The following is a 23,266-nucleotide window of genomic DNA, read 5'->3' on the forward strand; positions in this document are numbered from 1 at the left end:
GTCACTGGTGGATAATGCACCCATGACAACAAAGAATATGTTTAAACGAGGCACTACCTGAATATTTATTGGTCAGCAGTATGCTGACATGACGTGGTAGTGTTCGCGGGAAAGTCACTCTCAGTGAGAGAGCAGATGTACAGTACACCCTGTTGGGGTCCAAGCCTTTGTTCGTTATATCGAGAACTTAAAACTCATTACAAAAAGCAAAAATCCCAAATTGAAGCTGAACTTTTATTCAAGATCAGTCTGACATGAATCGTTTCAAAGTGTACCAAATCTTAATCCAACATGCAAGACTCCCAAACTGAGTTTTTATTCCAAATCAACCTGACATGAAAAGTTTGACATGAAAGAGAAGTTATTAAGATCCTCAAGTTTTTTTGTTTGTTTGTTTTTGTTTGTTTGTTTGTTCTTTGTTTGGTTTTGTTATTTAACGATCAATATAGTTTCCAAATTTGTTGCAACATAAAATGATGTGCGTTTCAGAGGAATAGTTACAGACACACTCTTATTAAAGCAAGAGAGTTGACTTCACTGTCCGGCGTCATCACGTGCGTACAGACCAAGATGTTGACAGTATGGATATATTGTAACAAAAATCCTTAACGCTGTAGGAATGAGCCTTCAGTCGATTAAGGGCCAAACTCGATATTTATTACACTAATACATGATCAAAGATAATTTGCCAATTGACAATTAACAGGTCGCTGTGGAATTATTCTGTCTGTTTGTTCGCTTCACAACAACAACAAACACTGCCCCTGTTTTTAGACCCAGCTAGTCCCGCCTCGTCCCACTCACTGCCAATCATCAGCAGCTCCTCTGGTCCATGCCTGTCCCCCATAGGCTTTTCGACCGTTGTGACACAGCCGCTCCTACTGCAAGTGTCCTGCACTTCACACAGTATAAGTTACAATATAATCATATTATTATTATTAGGTTTGTTTTAATGAAGGGCGTTATAGCGAGGGTTCCTGTATGTTCAACAACTGACAGGTAGCTACAACGCAATCATTTTAAATTGGTCAGAACGGACATTAAATGGTCTTGTTTTTAACATTAATGTTAATTTGATTTTCCTTTCCGTTGTTGATGTGCTTCAATTTTGACTTATGTTGTCGAGTCTTACGATAAAAATCTATATGTGGCGTTGTGGCTACAATAAATAAATGATATACAATCTTTCTATATTTATAATAATTATCCAGTCTACATAATTCACTACATAAACTCAAGCATCATCACAGCATTTTATGCAGGAGTTGGTGAGAGAGAGAGAGAGAGAGAGAGAGAGAGAGAGAGAGAGAGAGAGAGAGAGAGAGAGAGAGAGAGAGAGACAGAAATTTAAGAGTAAAAGCAAGAAATTAACTTAAAGGTGAAATATTCACTCAACAGGATAGGCAAGATTAACATGTACAACTGGTTCACCTTTGCGATGCAAGGCTGGCAAGATTGCTTTTAAGCATTAATGAAAACTAGCTAAAGGAAACTAAACATTTATTTTGCCAACATTAGAAAATAAAGTGAAACCACGATTTGCATTGTGTTCAATGTTACACTGATACATAATTTTGGTCAACATATTTTTTACTTATGTAAAATAGTTGAACAAATAGCTAGTGTGCTCCTGGCTGACAGGTGGGGTGCTAAGCCATTGTTATTTTAGTGACTCGTTTCATTCCTGCCTCAGTGGCTCTTAGCTCCCTGAGGGTACTGTACTTTGGGTGATACAAGGCAAAATGGCAATTGATTTAAAACTTGTTTGCGGACAGGTCTTGATTGATTAGAAAACTCTCCAAAACTGTATCTAACTTATTTTTCTACTGGGTGGCTGTAAAGCCATGCTGTGCTCCTGCTATGGAAAAGTGGTGTGTATTGATGTGAAAATTCTGAAGTTTTGAAAATGAATTTACTTGCAACAAATGGTGGCCATTTTGGCAGTTAATGCAAAAGCACTTCCACCAATGACCTGTGGTGCTTATCCCTGAATCATGTTGCCCATCTGCTTCCTTTTGCTGAGTTATCTTGCTCTGTATTCCACCACTGTAATTATTTTGAAAAAATGTAAACCGTGTTATAGCACTCCATATTCTATGAGCATTCAATAATGAACCAACATATACAAGAGATCCAGAAATTACCCTGCAGAGAATGTTAACAATTCAAAATAATTTTACAAAGACTTTATGTGATTTATAGAATGTTAGGTTACTTACCGTAACCCTGATTCCCTGAAAGAGAAGAAGACCACCAAAACATTACATATGGGAAATGCATACCAGAGCCGTCACGAGGGAGAAGGAACGGCAGAAAGGTTAGCGGTGTGAGCATGCAATATCAAGGACTCTAATGAAGGCAAGGAAGGACCTATCACGTTAAGGCGATAGAACATAGAGAATCTATGTGGTGTAGCCAAGCTAGCTACATTACATATATCAAAATACTTCCACTTGTAGGTGTACAACAACCTAGTGAAATCCGCCCTAGCATTCTGCAACGTACTCACAACCGCATCTGACCAGTGTGGCCAGACCCAGAGCTAGAACTTGCCCAGTTCCAGGTGCCAGAGAATGCTTCTTGTCTGACTGAGGAGATCCAGGCGAAGTGGGCTCTCCCAATGCTGGCCTTGTAAGAGCTGGCACAGGGCCGAGAATCAGATTATCCTAGGCCACCTGGGGCCACTAGGAGAACTGTCACCTTCTCTAACCTGACCTTTCCCAGAAAGGCTGGGAGCAACAGTAATGGCGGGAATGCATATAGCAGCGCTCTGGGCCACTCGTGGGCTAGGGTGTCTACGCCGAGTGGACCGCCTAAGCAGTGGAGGGAGTACCATAGGGTGCAGTGTGTCATCTCCACCGAGGCGAAGAGATCGACCTGTGCCTTCCCGAACCGTTCCCAAATGCGCTCCACCACCTGAGGGTGAAGCCGCCACTCTGACTGATGCTCACCCTCCCTCGAGAGGAGGTCCGCTGGCCAGTTCACCACTCAAGGGATACGAGTCGCCCATAGGGATAGCAGGTTCCTTTGAGCCCATGTCAAAAGCCGGAAGGCAATGCGATGCAACCCCGGCTACAATAGGCCACCCTGGTGGTTGACATACGCCACCACTGCTTTGTTGTACGTCCAGATCAACACGTGTTCCCTCAGCACCGAGAGGAAGTGCTGGAGGGCAAGGAAAACAGCCTGCAACTCCAGCATGTTTATGTGCAAGGACATCTGGCGGCCTAACCAGGATCCACGGACACCTCTGCTTTCCCAAACTGCCTCCCAACCCAAGTTGGAGGTGTTCATCGTCACCTCTTGCCGGTTTAACACCACTCCTATCCGCACACCTTCACGCAGGTGAGAGGTCGTTCTCCACCACCGCAGGGCTGCCGAGCACGTGCGAGACACTGTCAGCCGATGGTGTCTGTCGCACTTGGGATGCAATTGAAAAGCACTGAGCCACGGTTGCAGCGGGCGCATGTAGAGTAAACTGTAAAAAGTAAATAGAGTGGCTGCCCTGGAATTGCCTCCTGGAAAGCTGCTGCGTGGGCTCGCTGCTAACAGTTCAACCAACCCCACACCAGAGTGCGATGAGGGAGTAGCGTGGCCACTTGCGTTCTCGTTGGGATCGCTGCAGGATCTCCCCCACAGTTGGCCCAAAAGTATGCCCCAAGGATATCGGTGCATCTAGCAGCTCAGCCTTATCTGCGTAGCGAACCCTAGCTTGCAACAGCCACAGCAGTCTACGAGACACTATAACACTTGCCAGGCTCTGGCCCAGGGCTTGCCCTTGAAGACTCTATGGCTCTTTCTAGCTGCTTTTGATGCACCCGAGACTGAAAAGCCGCACAGATGTGGCAGGCCACCTCACTTCCATGGGCCAAGGTGGTGTGTTGGATGCCCAAGCATCACGCACACAGGATATGCCTGTCTTCCTGAGGGATATTAGCCCTGCAGGACGTGCATGGAACCTGGCCTTGCCCATCATTATGGTAAAGTATCGCATGCACCGAGTGCTGCATTACTAGGCACTGAAGACATACCAAGAGCCTCGACCGCGAAGCAAGTCGAGGTGGTGGACTTCTCTCACAACAAACACAGTGCACACTTAGTGCAATAAGCACCGCATGCACCAAGTGTGTACCATGCTCCCTTACACTGAGTGCTGCGTGCAGCAAGTGCCGTGTGCACCAAGCAGCATGCGCGTTTAACCCTGTGCGCACTGAGCAGGATGCGCACCAGGCACTATTTGAACCACATACCATGTGCACCGCATGCACCGACTACGGCGTGCACCAGGCTTACCTATGCACACCAAGACACTAGCACTGTTTGTGTTGGGTGCCATGGGCACCAGGCACCGTGTGCGCCAAGTGTCGCATACACTACGTGCAGCAAGTATCGTGCAGAAGTTTATGCATGTGCACCGATTGCCGCGAGCAATGCATGCACTGAGCAGTGCGTGCACCACAAGCACTATGTGCACCGAGCACCGTGTGCAATGAGCACCATGTGCACCATGCACCAAAGTACCGGGGGCTGAGCGTGCACTGAGGTACAGAAGCACCAGGGGGGAAGCTATGCAGCGGTGCCTACCCTAATCACGTGTGGTCACACACCTGGGGTCAGCGTGCAGTGTACACCAGCGAGACACAAGGGCCGAAGCCGCGGCGGACGAGCTGAAAAACAAAACGCAGCCAAAACACAGCAAGGGGAGCACACTGTTGTTTACTGTTATGAAGGCCCAACACACCGAGGTGGGCAGGCTGACGCAGTTGGAGAGGTCTACTCTACAGCGAGGTATATGTAAATACACGGCCCAGTAGAGGAATACACAACTGGTTGGCTGTTGTTGTATATAACAACTGCGCTGCAGCTAATCCACAGCACGACCCAAACAAGCAGGGTTGTGCAGTCTGGTATACAGACAGGAGGACGTGCAGCAACAGCCAAAAACAAACAAGGTCCAGTCCAGCTGCCCAGAAGGCAGCGAGGCCTAGTCCCGGTGGAGGAACTGTTTTCTCCCAAGAGTGTTGGCTAGAAAAGACGTACACACGCACTCCTTTAAATTAATACTGCACAAGCAGTCGCTCACACACGGCAAACAGTAAGGAAAGGCAAGCTGCAATGCAAGTAAGCAGACTGCTGAAAGAAGGAAAGAAAAAGAGGCTTCCATTTTGGAGCCACTGATTCCAGGAAAGCGGCAAGCCAGATTTAAGCACGAATGCAGGGGAACTGCAGTCGACTCAGAAAAGCTCTTTTTCACAAAACGCTTAGTTCAACACAGGTCTTACCTTACCGTCTTGAGAGGCAAAAAGAGAAATGGCTTCTGTGGAATGCCAGTTTTAACCCCTCGGTAGACAGGACCGAGGTTTCCATTCAAGATGGGGCCTATCGGCAGCTCTGGTATAGACAGCTCAGTGACTACCTACCAATAGGCAGGAATATCCAATACGTAATGTTTTGGTGGTCGTCTTCGAATTGAAAGGGAACAGTATTTAGGCCTGTAGACTTTGGTTTGTTAATAAAGCAATTTAATTTAAAAGTTTGCATAGTGTATTTTGCTGTCAAATAATAATAACAAAAAAAAAAAGATACAACATAAAAAAAGATATTACTAAGAGTATTTAACCGCTTAGCATTTTTTATCTCAGTTTTTTAGTGAATATATATTTACCAATGTCAACATGTAATGTTACTACATGCACAAAAATAACAGAAACAGTAGTTCATTGGGGGGGGGGGGTTATGAACAAATGAAATATTTGAATGCAGAACGGAAGTGTCCAAAGAAGGGCTTATAGCCGTTCATTTCCTGTAGCTTGTGAAGCGGTAGGTTTGTGTTCCTCCATCCTGGTATTTAGCGTCTCCATCCTGGTCTCTCCGAAGTGCCCGGACTTAAAACAGGAAGTAAGTAACAAAATCAAACCTAAAAATTCACCCTCTCAATGGGAGACACACAGCAATAGTGACCCCGGGGAGATTCGAAACTTTACCGGACTGACATGAAACTATGAGACGAAAATACCGAGCTACATAAACAGCAGCAACAACAGCTGCGCGAATATGGCGTCTAAGGGTTTTTACATTTAGAAAGAGAAAAAATGGCGACTTTGACGAATCAAAATATTTCCATCTTGTTCGTGTTTATATAATACACACACACACACACACATATATATATATATATATATATATATATATATATATATATATATATATATATATTATATGTGAGTGATTTTGGGGGGTGGGAACGACCGTTTAAAAAACTCAACAACTACAAAAGTAAATAAAAATTTAAAAAAAGGAATCAACAAAAGTACTTTTTAAATGAATGTCTGCAGTTTATTCCATCCGGCGTATGCATAGAGGACATTGAGCCTGTGTTGTAATTCATAAGGACATTCTGCGAATAAAAGACGACGTTTGTTTTGCAAATATCGTAAATGTGAACAGTTGACGCAATACTGTATCTGACTATTACGAAAACAAAAAAGCCTAAAAGCATATAACAAACATGAAAAGTCTGCTCTGTAAACCTCTGATGTGCAAATTAAAGCACTTTTTATACTACTTTAAATTTATTGGCAATGATATTTTTTAAATGAAATTTCCCGGTATTGTTCATAATGAAACCTTAAGGGTAATAAAAAAAATATTATTATTATTATGATAACAGCAGTTTTGTATTTAGTAGCGTCAAGGCGATCATTTTCTAAAAACTTTGCATAATCCATAATTTCAGTGTGAAAAAGATTTGTACAGTAAGGAAAATAGGCCTACTGTATGGGTATATAAAATATATACAAAATCCACCCAAATCTTAACTACAGTCTGCTGGAAATTGCCAGATTAATATAATACATTTGATTACATTTTTACAAGTGATAACAGTTATAATGACCAGGTAGTACTTAACATATATCTGGTTAAACCGCTTTTAGAAAGACAATATTTTACATAGTAGTTACTTGCAATAAAATGGACACCTAATACTGTGTAAGTGTTTATTATTAGATGTGTCTGTTGCTTATATTTAATAATGCTGGGACAAATGTTTTCAAGCAAACATTAACTGACCCGAAATAAATAAATACATCAATTCTATTCTTTGTAGTATAATTTGTTGTGGTACAGGCTGTAATTTACTGAGTAAGATATTCTATCAATGATAGTATTATAATAAAAAGCACAATAATGTGTTTATAAATTAGCTAAAATGTGAAAAGGCTTGAAACAGCAAGGTTAAGCATCCAAAAAACATTAACTAGCAATTACCAACTCTGTCATAAAGCTGTATTGTGAACATTTACTAGACTTTTTGTCTATTATTTGTTTAAGATTTGTCTTCAAGTGTAGTCAAAGCCAACTTTAATGGGTTAAAAAAATACCTATAGTTCAATTTGTTATATATTTTGCATTCTCACAACCTGGGAAAACGTGTTAGATTTTACCTACAGACTTCCTTTTTTATCATTTATGTTGCGCTAAAACTCATTTGTAATGGTTTAGCATTAATCTAGCATGACAGGCATTTGGGTATATGGACCATATACACCTTCAGATCTAAGAAGATTTAATGCCTTGAGTGTTTATTCAGGAAAGACAACAACATACATTACCACACCCTCCCCTCCCCCCATTCACATTTTAATATGGCCACCTGTTCAACATGAACTAATCTGGGACCACGTGTCTCATTAATACAAATTAAATCTTTCTGATTCATTGCTGTGTTGGTTTCCATTTTGCCAAGACTTTGTGCAAAACATTCAGTAATCATGTAACCATGGGACCTCATAAACTGATAACGCCATTTTGAAATCCAAAATATCTAAGCTATTTACTCAAAATGGTCATTAGGGCATTTTTTTCTGAAAGAAAAAAACACACCCGATAATGTTACTGAACCAGAAATAAACATCTTAGACATTTCATTTTGGGCTTGCAAGCAGTTGTATGTTTTTTTCTTTCTATTGATTAAAACACTTAGATAATCTAGTTCGAGTTTGCTCTTAGCCCTTAAAGTAAGGCCTTGTGGTTATCTGTTAAATAGGCAGCAAAATTAGGATGATGCAAACACAATCATGATGAACATGACCTTTTCTGTTTGAGCTGCCTGTGCCAAATTACAGATTGTAACACCACCCCTCCTTGGAAATACTGTTTTAGTTTATTAATTACACAAAGAGAAGGAGAGGTGATACGTTTTAACAGTAATTAATTATAAGCTTTCAAGACTTTATAGGCCTCTTTAGGTTGCAGCAGAAACGAGAGATTGATGTTTACAATTACGTTTATTAATTGGAAGACAGAAGTAGTTGTTCTACATTATGACTAACTTAAGAAATACTTTTTTTTCCATTTTTCTGAATTATGTAAAATCTGCAAGTGTTTCCAAACTATCTCAGAAATACTAGGCAGAAGTTTAGAGTAAATCATTACTAATGGGACTCTCCTGACCTTTTTATATCTATTTTTATAATCTAGTAAATCATCTCATTTTAGTTTATCCACTTTTCTTAATTCTGTCTCTATAATGCTGTCTTTATATCTTTTTTTTTTAAGATTTGTTTTTAATACATTTCTTTGTGTTACATAGTCACTTTCTTTTGAGCGTATTCTTATTCCCTTTGGGATTGCCCTTTTAGTGTGTATTGGATATGCAGAGGGCATGTGTAAATACTGGTGCATGTCAGTAAATTTACAGAAGAGGTCAGTCTCAATTGAACCTTCAAGTTTTACTATGGTATCAAAAAATGATTTTTCTTTTCTTGTCCATCGTAGGTCCACCTTAATATTACTGTGTATTGCATTTGCCATTTTATGAAACTGGAAAGTAAATATCATCTACAACCGAATGTATTTTATAGGTTCTGTTTCTGATTTTCTAAGTAATTGTTCTTCCCATTTCCCCATGTATGTATTGGCAGAATGCATTCTTAATTTAGATCCTATTGCTCTACCATCGTTTTGTTTGTAATTCTTATCAACAAATGTAAAATTGTTTTGTTTTCTAAAACTGCATAGATCATGTTCAGCCCTCTGCTGTTGGTACTGATTTATCTAGTCTATTATCTAGTGCTTTTTGACAAGCTTCTAAAGTTTCTTTACGAGGGACACATGGGTACAAGGATTTTACATCCATGCAAAATAAAATTGTATTCTCTGGAAGGTTGTGCTTTAGTGATTCAAGTCTTTTTAAAAATTCTGTTTTGTCCTTAACATAGCTTGGTAATTTCTCAAGTTGTTTTTCTGCTATTTCAGATATTTTGTGTTGGATTATCAATCATGCTGTCTGTCATTCACATAGGGTGCATTTTAGGATTTCCTCCTGCTAGGACTGTTCTTGCATTATGTGGCTGCATGTATTTTTTAAATTATTTTGATATAATGCCTTTACTGTATAGTCTCTTCTCAATTTCATTAACCTCTTTTACTGATTTAATGATCTTATTGCTTTTAACTTCTTCATGTGTATCCATATTATTTAATTCACATTCTAAAGATTTCATATAGCCATCTGTGTTCATTATCACTATTCCCAAACCTTTATCTGCTGGTCTTATACATCATTTAACAACTCAGTCATAGCTTGTTCTTCACTATTGGTTCAATTAAGTTTACATTTTTTCTTTAGGCCTACTATAATTCCTTGTTTAATTACTTCAATATACATATCTTACCATTTATCTCTTCCATCTGGAGGAGCCCAAGTGCTTGTACTATTAACCTTAATCCAATTGCTCTTAATTACTCTTTGAATCTGAGATATTTTCACTGAAAAAAATATTCTTCTAATCTCATGCATCTCTTCTACTCTTAATTTGTTGGCCAGTTTATCTTTATCAATGTATTTTTTAGTCAGTATAAACTTGTCCTTTTCTCAATACTGCTTTTTGGGGTGTGGTTAAAGTTTTACTTGATAAATTAAATACTATGTTTTCTGTCTTTAGTGTATTTGGTACAATTTCCATTTTTGGGTCTGCTGTCTTTCTGTTTTGAATTCTCTGCCCCAGTCATGTTTAATTCTCTATTTTGCATTTTATTATTTACTTTAAACTGGTTTATTTTTACTGTTTTAGATTTATTTTGTTTATCTTTATTATGCCACAGCATTCGGATTTTCTTCTGGTTTCGTTGTCTTTAAATGTCAACTATTGTACTCGCATTGCTCAAACAATCTAATCGAAAGTGTTTCAGCAGTGTTTTCCTTATTCTCGGATTTGTTTTGATTTTAAATTTAAATTTTTTCCAGACCTATTTCGTAACCCCGGCTGACCTATTAATTTCTGTAATTTCATTAACTTTTTGTTGTGCAAATGTTCTAGTTTTTTGTTCTCAAGGTTTTCTACTTTACAGAGTAACTGGCTAATTTCTGATGGAGGGAACATACAATTTACGTCATTTATAACTATCTCTATTTCATTATTTATTTCTCTAATTCGTCTTGCTGATGTCAGTTTAGCTTTCATGTCTGATTTACATTTAATCGGGGTTCGAAATTAACCATGGCCCGGTAGCCCGGTGGCCCAGGGACGGTAGAAAGCGCAGTTTGGCCGGTAGTTATGAAGCACCACAGGCCCAACTGGGCCGGTTACATTTAACTAGTGTGTGTGTGTGTGTGTGTGTGTGTGTGTATAGTGCATATGACTTCCATTTCATGAATCCAGGAAAACGGGCTAGTGTGTCAAAAAGCTGAAAATTAATTTACAAACCATTTTTTTAGAAACATAACTACGAACTAATCCTAACTTTCCCGCCGCGCGTATATTTGCTGTACAGTCAGTCAGAATCTGAGATTGCATACCGAAGTGCTGTGTTGGTACTCGTTCCGCTGCAAATCTTTTACAAATCGGGTTTTCTACAACTGAGCAACCAATAAGCCAATAGGAAAGCGCTGAAATCAGTAAATCATAGAGAATGTAATTATGAAAAAAGATGAAGACGAACATTTAGAGTGGAGGCTTCATTATGAGAGGAAAAAAAGTAACGTTCTGCCTTGTTTGGTGTCAGTTTCCCAGACTTGCAGATAAAACAGCAGCTTTGTTGTGAATTCAACATTTTGTTTACGTCATATCCAGTCTCACAGTAAGATGAACCGATGGATACCCAGATAAGCAATCGGGTCAAAAATGCCGTTCAGAATCTTTCCAGGACTCGTTGGTATCACTCAGCAGGATTGGCGCTGACTTGGGAGAGGCTACACAAGCGACAACGCCCTGAGAAGGATTGTTATTATTTTGTATTATGAGTATTGTTTTGTGTATTATTAGAATTAGAGATGGGAATTTTGAATAGTTTCCTATTTGAATACACAGGGTGCAACCTCTTTGTGTATTCGATTACCTGAACTCTGGTCCCTTACGCTCCCAAGAATAAAAGGCAAATGCGTGTGCACAAGCAGACACCATACAGTTTAAGCCGGTTAAGTTTAGCCGGGTTCACAAAGTGTTCAAACAATGTCCAAGACGAGATTTCTTCACTCTGTACCCTATTTCCTTGGGCACAAGTTTTTTCTTTTGTTTACTGAATTAAAATACACTGAACTCAATGAGCAGCAACGTCACAGCGCGTATCTCTTCCAATTAAAGCAAAAGTAGCATAATTTTGTGCAAACCACCAAATAATAATTTTTGCAGCAGTGTATTCAGAATAAAATAACACCTATCTTATAGCAACCTAAATATTCTACATCTGTTTACAATCTTAGTGTAAATAGTGTTACCTGGCCAAAATAGAAAATTCATTCCAACATTACAATAGTTTAACATTACTAATTACAACTAGCCATCATGTACTGACATCAGATGAAGCGAAGTCAAGCTACTTTGTTTATTCAATAACCTGTGTATAATTCAAAACAAGGATCCCTGGTTGTACTTTAGTGGTCAGTGCAAATGTTGCCGTTACTCCTTCTATTCACAGAAAGTCAACGGTGGATGTTTTACACTGAACTGCAGACCAGAGTTAAAAAATAAATAAATAATTAATAACTCCTTTCCAACTCCAAGTATCTTGCATTTTCTTATAGTTACTGTGTTTTTTTGCTTAACATTTAGTATGTTCTTATATTCATCATGATGTTAAATTACCTTTCTAATTTCAATGTTACCCAAGTTTGGATTACCGTACTTCTTTTAGCACTTTCTATATACATGTTAAATGGCTGAAGTAACATATATTGAAGGGCTTTGTTTAGCCACTTTCTTTTGAGACGTGGGCTCTCTTTGGTTACCAAACAGTTAGAAACATACTGAAAATAAAAACCATCATGAAAAAAATATATAAATATACTGGACCAGATAAAATTGTACCCAGGCTAGTAAAAAATCAAAAATCTAAACGCAGAGCCCTGTTAATCTTTCATCTTCATTAGCCTTCATGTTTACGCTTAGTTTTATCTTAAAATGGTTGTACACACAATACATTGGCTTCCAAGAATTTCAAACTTGTAGTCTTGGTTATTGTTGAATTACATTGTAATATTAATGTTTATGATTTTAAAGCAAAAACAAATAAAAAAATGAAAGAAAATGTTGAATTTTTTGTGTTCTTTAGATTGAGTATGAACACAATTGAGGATGAGTCTGGCACAGTGACTTTGGAAACAGTAAACTCTGTTACATTAACTCAAGACACAGACGGGAACATTATCCTTCACTGCCCTCAAAATGGTGAGAGAATATCTTTAATTACTACAATTAGAAGCATCAGAGAACTGGATAACAATCAGTGATTACAGGGTTAATAGAAACATATACAAGTCTCATCGGATAATCCTGACAAACTAATGTGCTGAGACAGTATGTGAAATTCTTAAAACGTAAAACTAATAAAATGGTTGTTTTTCACTTAGCAGATACTGAAGAACTGGGGTCGGATGAATGTTTAGACCCGGCTCACAAGAGATTGAGGTTATCTACTGAAGATGACACGTCAAGGATTTCTGTTGTCACACTCCCAAGTAAGAAAACACAAAGAAAGAACATACCTGCTTTGACGCAAAATTACCTTACCTGCTCATCTAAGCATATCACGACTTTATTACAGCACCTTATTTTGTCAAGCTAATTTGGATGAATTGTAAAAAAACAACATTCAAATAGCTTAATGTCAACATATCCAAATGTCCTTTAAAATATCTTCAGGGTAACATTTTTGGGGGGGGGTTGTGCTAATTTGCGTGTCATAAAATGTTTTATAATCAGATCTAATCAAAATAGTTGCTCTGAAGATTAAATGTTAGTTCTCAATTTACTTGAGTGTATATCAGTATTTGTCACTGTGCTTTACTTAAATGCACATTTCTGACAGTAACTGGAGCTTGGGAAACCTTTGTGTTCTTAAGTTTCAGAAAATGATGACAGTTTTGAGGTGACAATGACTGCCACCACAGAGATGACAGAAAATGAAATCGGCGAAGGGGCTGTTGCACAGATTCAGGTACATGTTAGCATGTTGTTTTTTTTTTGTTCATTAAATACTCATGCATAGAATATAGATGTATTTAAAATTCAATGTAGGTTTAAAAATAAATAAATAAAAAAAATACCTTACATCTACAATAATGATTTTATTTCAATTCATGTTGCTGTCCAGATTATCCAGAATGATGGGTCCTTATCTCCCAACACCACTGATGATGTGTCCCCAGTTAGCCAAGCTTGGTTTACAACAAAGGAAGATAAAGATTCCTTAGTGAACAAAGGTAGGAAACATCTTGTGTATAAGTAAGTATATAAGTACTGTTGTATTTATATATGGCTATTTTATTATAAACTTTTGAGAATACAGTATCATGGTTGCCAAAAAAAAAAAAAAAAAAAGTATGTACTACATTTGGCTTCCGAGCATTTCAAACTTGGAGTCTGATTATTGTTGAATTGCATTGTAAAACTTTTAATCTTTTGTATTCTTTAGACTGAGTGAACTTGCCTTCAAAACTGCCTGTTAATTTAAATAATGGAGGAGTTGTGCACAGATCCAAAGCAGAAACACGCTTTGTAGGTACATAAAAAAAAGTTACAGAGCCAAAGCAGAAACACGCTTTGTAGGTACATAAAAAAAAATTGCATTTATATTTTCATAAAGTCAACTGCTGCTTTTTTATTTTAAAGGCCACAAGTGGAAACAGGGAATGTGGTCCAAAGAAGAAATAGACATTCTTATGAGCAATATTGATTGTTACTTAAAGGTATGTAGTGATATTAGTGACATTACATTTACCAGAGTAATTGTACAGTAGACAATTGTAAACTCCCCACCCCAACTGTATGTATATGACATAGATATATATATGATATATATTATAATATATATAGAACTACTATAACTATATATATAATATAATATTTATTCACACGCGCGTATCTATGTTTGACATAAAATGATGGACATAACCAATTGTCGTCAGGAGACTTGTAGTTATATGTATGTTCGTGTAACGAACTAAACTTATCTCAAGCGTTACGTTCGGATCTTGACCTAGAAATCGCAAGTATACCTAAACGTTGTTAAACTTGTTGACACATTTCATAACATAACGGGACTGAGTATAAAACTTGTTTTAGACGAAGTTTTCATAAACCGTGGTTTTACTTCAGTAAGTGCTTCAAAAGTATTTGGCACCAAAAATGACCCTGTTCATATTCATTCATGGAACATAATTTATAAATGACTGATTTATCAAAAAGATAGAACGCGTAGAAAACCAATGCATGAATGACGTCTGAAATAAGTAACACACATTCCACTGTAGAAAAGAGTGCATTTTCTCTCCTCTCTAATAATTATTTTACTTCTGAGCTAATCTGGGATTATCGTACTGTTCCAGCTAATTCAAAATGAATTAATATTTTTATATTCATAAACATTTTGAAGAATGTTCAAACCTGAGAAACCAATGTTCGTCCCATCACTAGTTCTAGTAGTGTAAGGTTGTGGTTGAAAGAATTAAATGGGGAAGTCATGAGTCCAGTTAAAATATATTTAATTATATCCCTTTTTAGTTACAGAACCATAATCGTAATAGGGCTGAATTTAACTATATAATAACCAGATATTTGCCATTTTCTTGCAGCAAATCTCTAAACTAGTAAATAAGTAGAAACGGAACGCTTATCTGAATAAGGCAGGACTCCTCAGACTCGCATGCGGCACCATGTGGCTTTCAAGAATTATTACAGCTGTAACTGGCTGATAAATATCATGTTGTACTGTTAATAATAATAATAATAATAATAATAATAATAATAATAATAATTTGAAGCACCCACAGGATTTAGTACAGTGGACTGAAGAAAGAACAATGCAGAATTTTAAAAAAGTTTAAACTCTTGAGGGAAAATAGATTGATATTGATAGATTGATAATACTGTTGACTTGCTGATGTAATAAAGAATTTAACATAATATAAAAAAAATAAATAAAAAAAATGATGTGTGTTTCTGTAGAATCGTGGGATCCAGGACCCGACAGAGATTATCTTTGAAATGTCTAAGGATGAGAGAAAGGATTTCTACAGGAGTATTGCATGGGGCCTCAACCGCCCCCTGTTTGCTGTTTACAGAAGGGTCCTCCGCATGTATGACAACAGGAACCATGTTGGAAAGTAAGATGAAGGCATTCCTGTAACTCTTGCTACACCATTATCATGTTAAATCGTTTATGTAATTACTTTATCTGCACTAATTGCTTAATATTATAAATCTTTCAGTGTTATAATGGTTGGCGAATTCACTGTACATGTCTGGAGTGAGGACTCCACCCCTGATTGGTAGAAATGTGGCCTCTTAATGGTTACATTAAGATAGGTGGGTGTGAGCTAATTATCCACAAATGGGACATTAAGCTTGCAGAGGTGTGATTGGCTAATTAGTCAAATAGGCAAAAGGCAAGTAGAAATAGACAACAAAAAGGTAAAAGTAGATAATATAAAATAAAGATATTTGAAATAAAAAGATGAGAGGGTGGGGGAGGACTTTAAATAACTAGATGTTCTTCCCATTGTTACACAGGTACACCCCTGAAGAAATTGACAAGCTAAAAGAGTAAGTATTGTGTTTTATAATGATAAGCTCTGCAGAAAATAACTGCTTACCAGTATGGAAACTGCATTTGCATTAACCTTGCAATGTTTGATGTTGAAATACAGAATCGAAAGGAACCAGTTAAAGACAGCTTTTTCTTTCCAGACTTAGAGAGAAGCATGGCAATGATTGGGCTACCATTGGTTCAGCACTGGGAAGAAGTGCATCCTCTGTGAAGGACAGGTGCAGACTAATGAAAGATACCTGCAATACAGGTAAAACAAATGCACACTTTTATTAATATCAAAAGCCACATAAAAATAGTAACTAAGGCCTCAGATTTCCACATCCCTTATTAAGTTGTGTTGAAAATGCCCCTTCATTACAGATAAACATTCCAGTAAAAGGGACGTGCAATAAGAAAATGTAAGGAAAAATAAGAATATGTAGGAGGAAAATACGAGATGTGTAATTATAGAATGTGTGATAACAGCTTATTTTTTTACCTTGCTAAATAAATCAAATAAAAAAGACATATATTATTATTATTATTATTATTATTATTATTATTATTATTATTATTATTATTATTATTATTATTCTATTAATTAAAGATGTAGTAAAATTGTTCCTATTTGAGGCAAAACACAGTTTAAAATCTTTCCAGTGTAATGTAAGGGTGACAGGCTTGCAGTGTTACGTATATTCTGTTGAGGACCTTAATACTGCTCTGGTGCTAGGAAAATGGACAGAAGAAGAGGAGCGGAGGCTAGCTGAGGTGGTGCATGAACTCACGGGTACAGAGCCTGGTCACACAGTCACCCAGGGGGTATCCTGGGCCTCTGTTGCTGAGCTGGTGGGCACCCGCTCCGAGAAGCAGTGCCGGTCTAAGTGGCTCAACTACCTCAACTGGAAACAGAGTGGTGGCACAGAGTGGACAAAGGAAGATGACAATAATCTGATCAAAAGGTACAGCCTTTTATGAGATACTGTACTGATTCCAGGCTATTAGGTACGATATGTATCTAATAAATGCAAATACCAGCAAAGATGGTCACTTACAACGTCTCACCCAAAAGTCGGAGCACAAGGAGGTGACTTGCTCAGGGTCACACAGTGAGTCAGTGAGTGAGCCGGGATTTGAACCCGGGACCTAGGTTATAAGGCCTTTTCTTTATCTACCAGACCACACACAATACCCAACAAATATCATGCTGGTCCAAAGCTTATCACCTACCAGCACCCATCCTGAGTGGCTGATGTGCTCTTTATATGTTCGTGGCCATCTGCAAATTGCACATGTTCAGCTGGATGAGGAATGTTAACCCCATCCATGCTGCAAAACAACAACAATGCCCGGTCACAGGTTCTCACAGGTTGGAAGTTTGGAGAAAGAAAGTTTCACGGAAAGAGCCTCAAAAGAAGAAGGTGCTAAATCATACCACTCATTCAAATCATTCAGCAAAATTTTGTTTTTAGTGTAAACGGAAAACAAATAACGTTAAGAAACTATACACAGAGAGAGAGAGAGAGAGAGAGAGAGAGAGAGAGAGAGAGAGAGAGAGAGAATTCTGTTTATATAACAAGTATAATTATGGACAAGAAAGTATGTGTAAACCTAAATTAAACAACTGAATTTGGATAATTATTTTCTTCAGATGAAGCTCTGCATGAGCTTATCAATTGAAACAATGTGATTCGCCAAGTCACTCTGTTAGATTTGAAGGACATCTGGTTAAAAAAAAATTAAAAATCACTTAGGACTACCGAATATGAAAACATGCATTCAGTGCTGGATATCTCAACGTTTGTTGTATACAGAAATGTAGAATATCTGATTCCAGACTATTATGTGCAGTATTCATCTACTAAATGATGTCGGGTATGTTGGACAAGTTAGATGTCCTGCATAATAGAAATATTATCTTATTTAAAGTAGAAACAATTGATTTAACTGTAACTTAATCTAAACCAGGAAACTGGTGGGGATTGTTTTTAAGGCTCAAATGCTTACACAGTTTATAATTCAGTGTAACCTAGCAACTGCTGTTCTGTGTGTTCTATGGAAAATCCATTGATATAGTTTTTAATTGATATCATTCTGATAGTGAGCGAGAGCAGTATTTTTAAAAGAACATTTGTGGTATAGAATTATTGAGGAAGCTAGGGGGTAATGTGGGTTTTATTACCACTTATTCTATTTTTTTATTGCCTCAAACATATTATAATTATAACAGAATTGTTCCATTCCGGGAAAAAAAAAAAAAGTTCCCTGTTTTTTGCAGGTTACTGTACTTTGTGTTTCATTCAGAATTGCAGAACTGGGAGTGGATGATGAGAATGACATCAACTGGGACATCCTGGCTGGGGGCTGGAGCAGCGTCCGCTCTCCACAGTGGTTAAGAAGTAAATGGTGGACCATCAAAAGACAAGTGACCAACCACAAAGATCTTGCCTTCTCCGGTAAGAAGCTGTCACTTAATGCACAATGCACATCTTCACCAGCTAGCGACTTTCCCAGCCACAGCACAGATATTTTGTGACATCCATTATATTTCCCAGTGCTCCTGAAAGGTCTCCAGGATCTGATGGAAAACCAGTTGCCAGATAATAAGTTTGGGGTGGGGCCCAGGACTGGCTGCAGCTCCCCCTCTACAGTTCAACAAGTTCAGATCAGAGTTGCTCGACTGGAAGAGACCAGCAGTGCGTCTCAAAACCCAATGACAGCCCTGCAGATACCTGTGCAGATCACACATGTCTGTAAGTTTTGAAGGATAATAATGCAAAAAGATAACTATATATTTAGAATGTTTGTTGTAGTTTTAAATCAGAAAATGTATTTCTTCACAACTTAGGCATAAAGCCTTTTTTTGTTGTGGGATGAAACTTTTTTAAACTATACATACAGTATAGATCAAATTCTAAGTTTCCTTATTCAAAAGTTTTTTTTTTTTTTTTGCTCTGATAAGCATTTTTATTAAAGAGGCATCTTAAATTCAGTACAATGAATTACACCTAATGCTTCCTTTGTCTCTCTATGTGCAGCCTCTAATGATTCATCTACTGCTGCCACTGACACAGATACAATAACTCTAAATTCTGGGACACTACAGACATTTGAAATCCTACCCGTAAGTATTGCTGTTAACTAACCTAATCGTAAGGTGGTTAGATAGTTTGCATCAACCTGTATGGTTGCGATTGGCAATTCCAATATAGGAAGCCCTTACTTAATTTGCATAAGATTGTGATCATGGGCAATCTGATATTATATAGATGTTGTTATTGTTTTATTTATTTATTATTATTATTATTATTATTATTATTATTATTGTTATTGTTATTATTATTTAAGAATAGTGTATTTTATGTTATGTGAATCATTTGTAAATGAAAATCTTGACATGTATTTAAATAGATATAGATATGGAGGAGCATCTCTAAAGGCAGATGGTGTTATATTAATATTATTTTATATTTATAATTTTTTCCTTCAGTCATTCCACTTGCAGCCTACGGGAACCCCAGGCACCTATTTCATACAAACGGGGTCAAACCAAGGTCTTCCTTTAACACTGTCGACTAGTCCAACGGTTACACTGACAGCAGCAGCATCACCATCGTCTCCAGATCAGATCATTGTACATGCACTGTCTGTAAGTTACGCTTATATTATTATATTTATTTTGCTGCTACGGCAAGTAGTAAGTAGATAGAAACAATACACTCTATATCAGTGGTTCAAAACTGTTACTAATATGGCTTGAAATCTACCATGTGGTGCTGTTGTACAAAATATATCAGTATAAAAAAATAACGCCAACCAAAACAATCCAGAGCTTAACCCTTTTTTAGTTCTAGGTTTGTCAAGCACCTATGAATAGAATCATGAAACCCGATGTTCAACCCCACAGTAAAATTTTTAATTGTTTGTAACACACTTTTTTCTTTATCTTACCATAGCCAGATAATTTGCTTAACTCAAGCGACAATGTTACTGTCCAGATGTCCCATCCCAGTGTCATTATCCGTGCTGTAGCGTCAGACGATATTGGTTCCCCAGGAACCCAGGCAGATTTGACTGTGGACCACCCTGACATGACTGACCCCCAACAAACACTGGAAGTGAATTCCTTCAGCAGTGACATCCACCAGGACAAGTTAGATGAAGATCAAGACAGCCCCCCTACAGATCCTGGAAATGGGTCAGAGCTCAGACACACCAATCAAAGAAAATTTCTATATAGCACTACATCGGAACCAGAGATTGGTCTCGGACAGGAAGAAGAAGTGCAAACAGAACTGACTGCATACACAGATGAGGTATTGGGGAGCTGTGATCACATATTTAGAAAACATAGGGATGACAAATGACACAGATTCCAGCTGAAAAAGGGCTTGTAGTCCAAAACGTCCTAATTATTTCTTGTTACGTTACTTTTTTCTTTCTGATTTTGCTCCTTTAGGTACACAACATTTTTTCCTTTTTCAAATGCATGTATGTATATGTATGTGGGTAAATTTATAATAGACAACAGCAAAAGAAACTGCATTTTACTAAAAGGCTCAATATACTTAAGGTAGGAAGGTGATTAAATGTTCAGCCGAGATGTATTTGGAGGATTATACTCTATATCGGAGGGGTTATAGATAAAAATATATAAAAAAAAATATTTTCTTAGGCACTTGGATCTCCAACTATGGAAGAACAAGTTGGTGAGTCAACAATAGCAGAAGGAACTATTCTTGTTATTCCATCCCCCGATGGATTTATGCAGACAACTGATCTCGACAATGACTCTGTCTTACCCTTGACAACACTAACAGGTAATTTGTTATAGATTTTTGAATGTATTTATATTAATATGCAGAAATATAAAAGCTGCTTTGTTTCTCTAGCATAGCTTTTATCTGTAATTAGAGTTCAAGAAATCAAGCAGCATGGTACTAAATGGTGTATTAATTGATTAATACAAAACTGTCCTTTTATTTCTTTGAGTTTAGTATTTTAATAAACGCTGGTAAATGCAAATAAGGATTGGATGGCTTGTTTAAAATGTATTTTATTTAATTTCAGATCCTATACTAGATCATCAGGGAGAAGTCTTAGACATTTAATCCATCACTTGACAGCCCTGATCCAGAGGACTCAAAGGATTTGTTGACTGTCAGAGTTAAATCACTAGTGTAGCTTAAGATCTGTACTTGCTTACATTAGGTGGTTTCAGTAGTTCTTGACCAGCCTAGTAATTTAGTGTTAAAAGCTTAGCTTTGTGAGAGGTTTAGAAGTACCTTCATATGCATGGTTTTGGTAAATGGTCGTTGTATGTTGAGCAAAATTCTCAGTCTGCTCCCTTTTGGTTCACTTTTGTAAGTTTTATAAGTGTAGACCACATTATTGGGATCAAACACAAAACAGTAGAATATGGGCAAAAAAATGCACTGTACGCATATTTTTCTCAAAGGTTTCATATTTCTTTTTCAATGGAGTATACAAAAGAGTACATAATATGAATAGTATTATTAATATAGATAGTACTATGTTTACTCAATATATGTAATTCACTCCAGATTATTCACATTCATGTCCCTTTGTCAAAATTTTCTATGATTTAAAAAACAAATACCATGGCTTGGACCCTTAAATACCCCCCTTGCTTATTACTTGATGTTTAAAGAGGTGTTAGCCAGTTCCCACAGCCAACATTTCCACTGCACAGGCTTTCTTTACTGATGCAGGACAATTAAAGATCACGCAACCCTTAGCACATGGCAGCACATGAAGATTAAAAAAAATATATGATTTTACTAGCGCAACCACCAGTGTATTTTTGGTAATCGCCACATCAGGGATAGGTGTTCTTTATTATAGGTTTGGGTATATTTTGAGAATAATTTTAAATTGGGGGGGGGGGGCAGCTTTCCAGTGTAAAACTTAAAAGCAACAGTTATCTAATGATGAAAGACTATTTCTACAGTGTCTTATGAAACATAAGTAATGCAATGTCATTTGTGCAGCCATTCTTCTTGCTCTGTGCTCTTCACCAGAAGATTTTGGGTTGCATCAAAAAGCTATTCAGCAGGTTTGAAGCCTGACTGAGTAACATGATGTAGTTATTATTGATAGGAGCTGCTATGTTAATTTATTGCTTTATCTCACCAGTTCATGGAGTAAAAATACCTCAATGTGCACTTTTGGTTTTTTTTAATGTTTTTTTAACCACAGATTATTTCAGGTGTACTGCTGTGCACATCTAACTTTTTATTCATACAGGTTTGCTTTTTAAGCCACATTACATCCTTGTCCATTTGTAATATTAAAAATAGATGATGACATCCCACATAGCAAAGATGCGGATTACTTCAGTTAGCATTTTATTTTTAAACATATATACAAAGCTTCTTAATTTGAAAGTCACAAGAGAACAGGGAAATAATACAGTTTACTAGTGTGTGTTATTACTATTATTTTTCTTTTTGCATTCTGTCAAATGGATTTACTGTTTCATGTAGAAACAGTAAGTGGATAACAGGAGCACATGAATCAATATTTATTGTTCGTATATTACATTTTTTAAACAGGATTCAGATCCAAGTGTTTTTGGAAATACTAGATTAAGTTAACTGTATACAAGTGTTTTTTTTTTTTTTGTTTGAATGGGTTTATATATATATACTATATTTTATATATATATATATATATATATATATATATATATATATATATCTCACACACATACACAGTAAATAGTGTAGTCCAAAAGTATTGTGTCCCTATTTAATATGTTTTATCAGGGATCCAAATCTTGCACCAGTCCTGTGACTGTTACAGGATTTTACTGCCAGTCAGCTACATCCAAATGCTCATTTTGAGTCGAGTAGCTCTTTATTTAGGAGCAAAATGTCTCATTTTTTTATGTATTTTGTGTTTATTTATTAAACAAGACTTTGCAAAACTGAACTGTCTACTTTTGTATCAACTCAGTTGATGTTTTTAAAAATGTAATGCCTCCCTTTTTATACTGTATGGTAGTTTTAATGCAATTCTAAAATTTGTCTTTAAACAATTGTTGCAACCTGGAATTTAGTGAACATGTTAGAAAAAACAAAGGTCTAGGACAGGGATTTTGCCTACAAGTGATGGCCTAAAATGAAATATTTATTGATAACCATCTTAGTGGACTAATCGCAATCTCTCTACATAAATGCACTATACTAGCACTTGACTTGTTTGAAGCAATTTG

General features: G+C 37.1%; 1 protein-coding gene across 1 annotated transcript; it reads left to right on the forward strand.

The window, feature by feature from the left end:
- Positions 1–5,792: 5,792 nt before the first annotated feature.
- LOC121319915 (cyclin-D-binding Myb-like transcription factor 1) lies at positions 5,793–22,665 on the forward strand. Its single transcript, XM_041257873.1, is given in 18 exon segments — positions 5,793–5,898; positions 12,553–12,668; positions 12,851–12,958; positions 13,343–13,437; positions 13,594–13,702; positions 14,112–14,188; positions 15,447–15,604; positions 16,011–16,043; positions 16,188–16,297; positions 16,763–16,991; positions 18,334–18,485; positions 18,585–18,782; positions 19,068–19,153; positions 19,520–19,678; positions 19,986–20,345; positions 20,705–20,849; positions 21,100–21,115; positions 21,117–22,665. Coding segments are annotated over 17 exon segments (2,160 nt in total). The 5' UTR covers positions 5,793–5,898; positions 12,553–12,559; the 3' UTR covers positions 21,133–22,665.
- Positions 22,666–23,266: the final 601 nt, after the last annotated feature.

This window comes from Polyodon spathula, chromosome 8 (assembly GCF_017654505.1).
Source record: "Polyodon spathula isolate WHYD16114869_AA chromosome 8, ASM1765450v1, whole genome shotgun sequence".
NCBI classification, from domain to species: Eukaryota; Metazoa; Chordata; class Actinopteri; order Acipenseriformes; family Polyodontidae; genus Polyodon; species Polyodon spathula.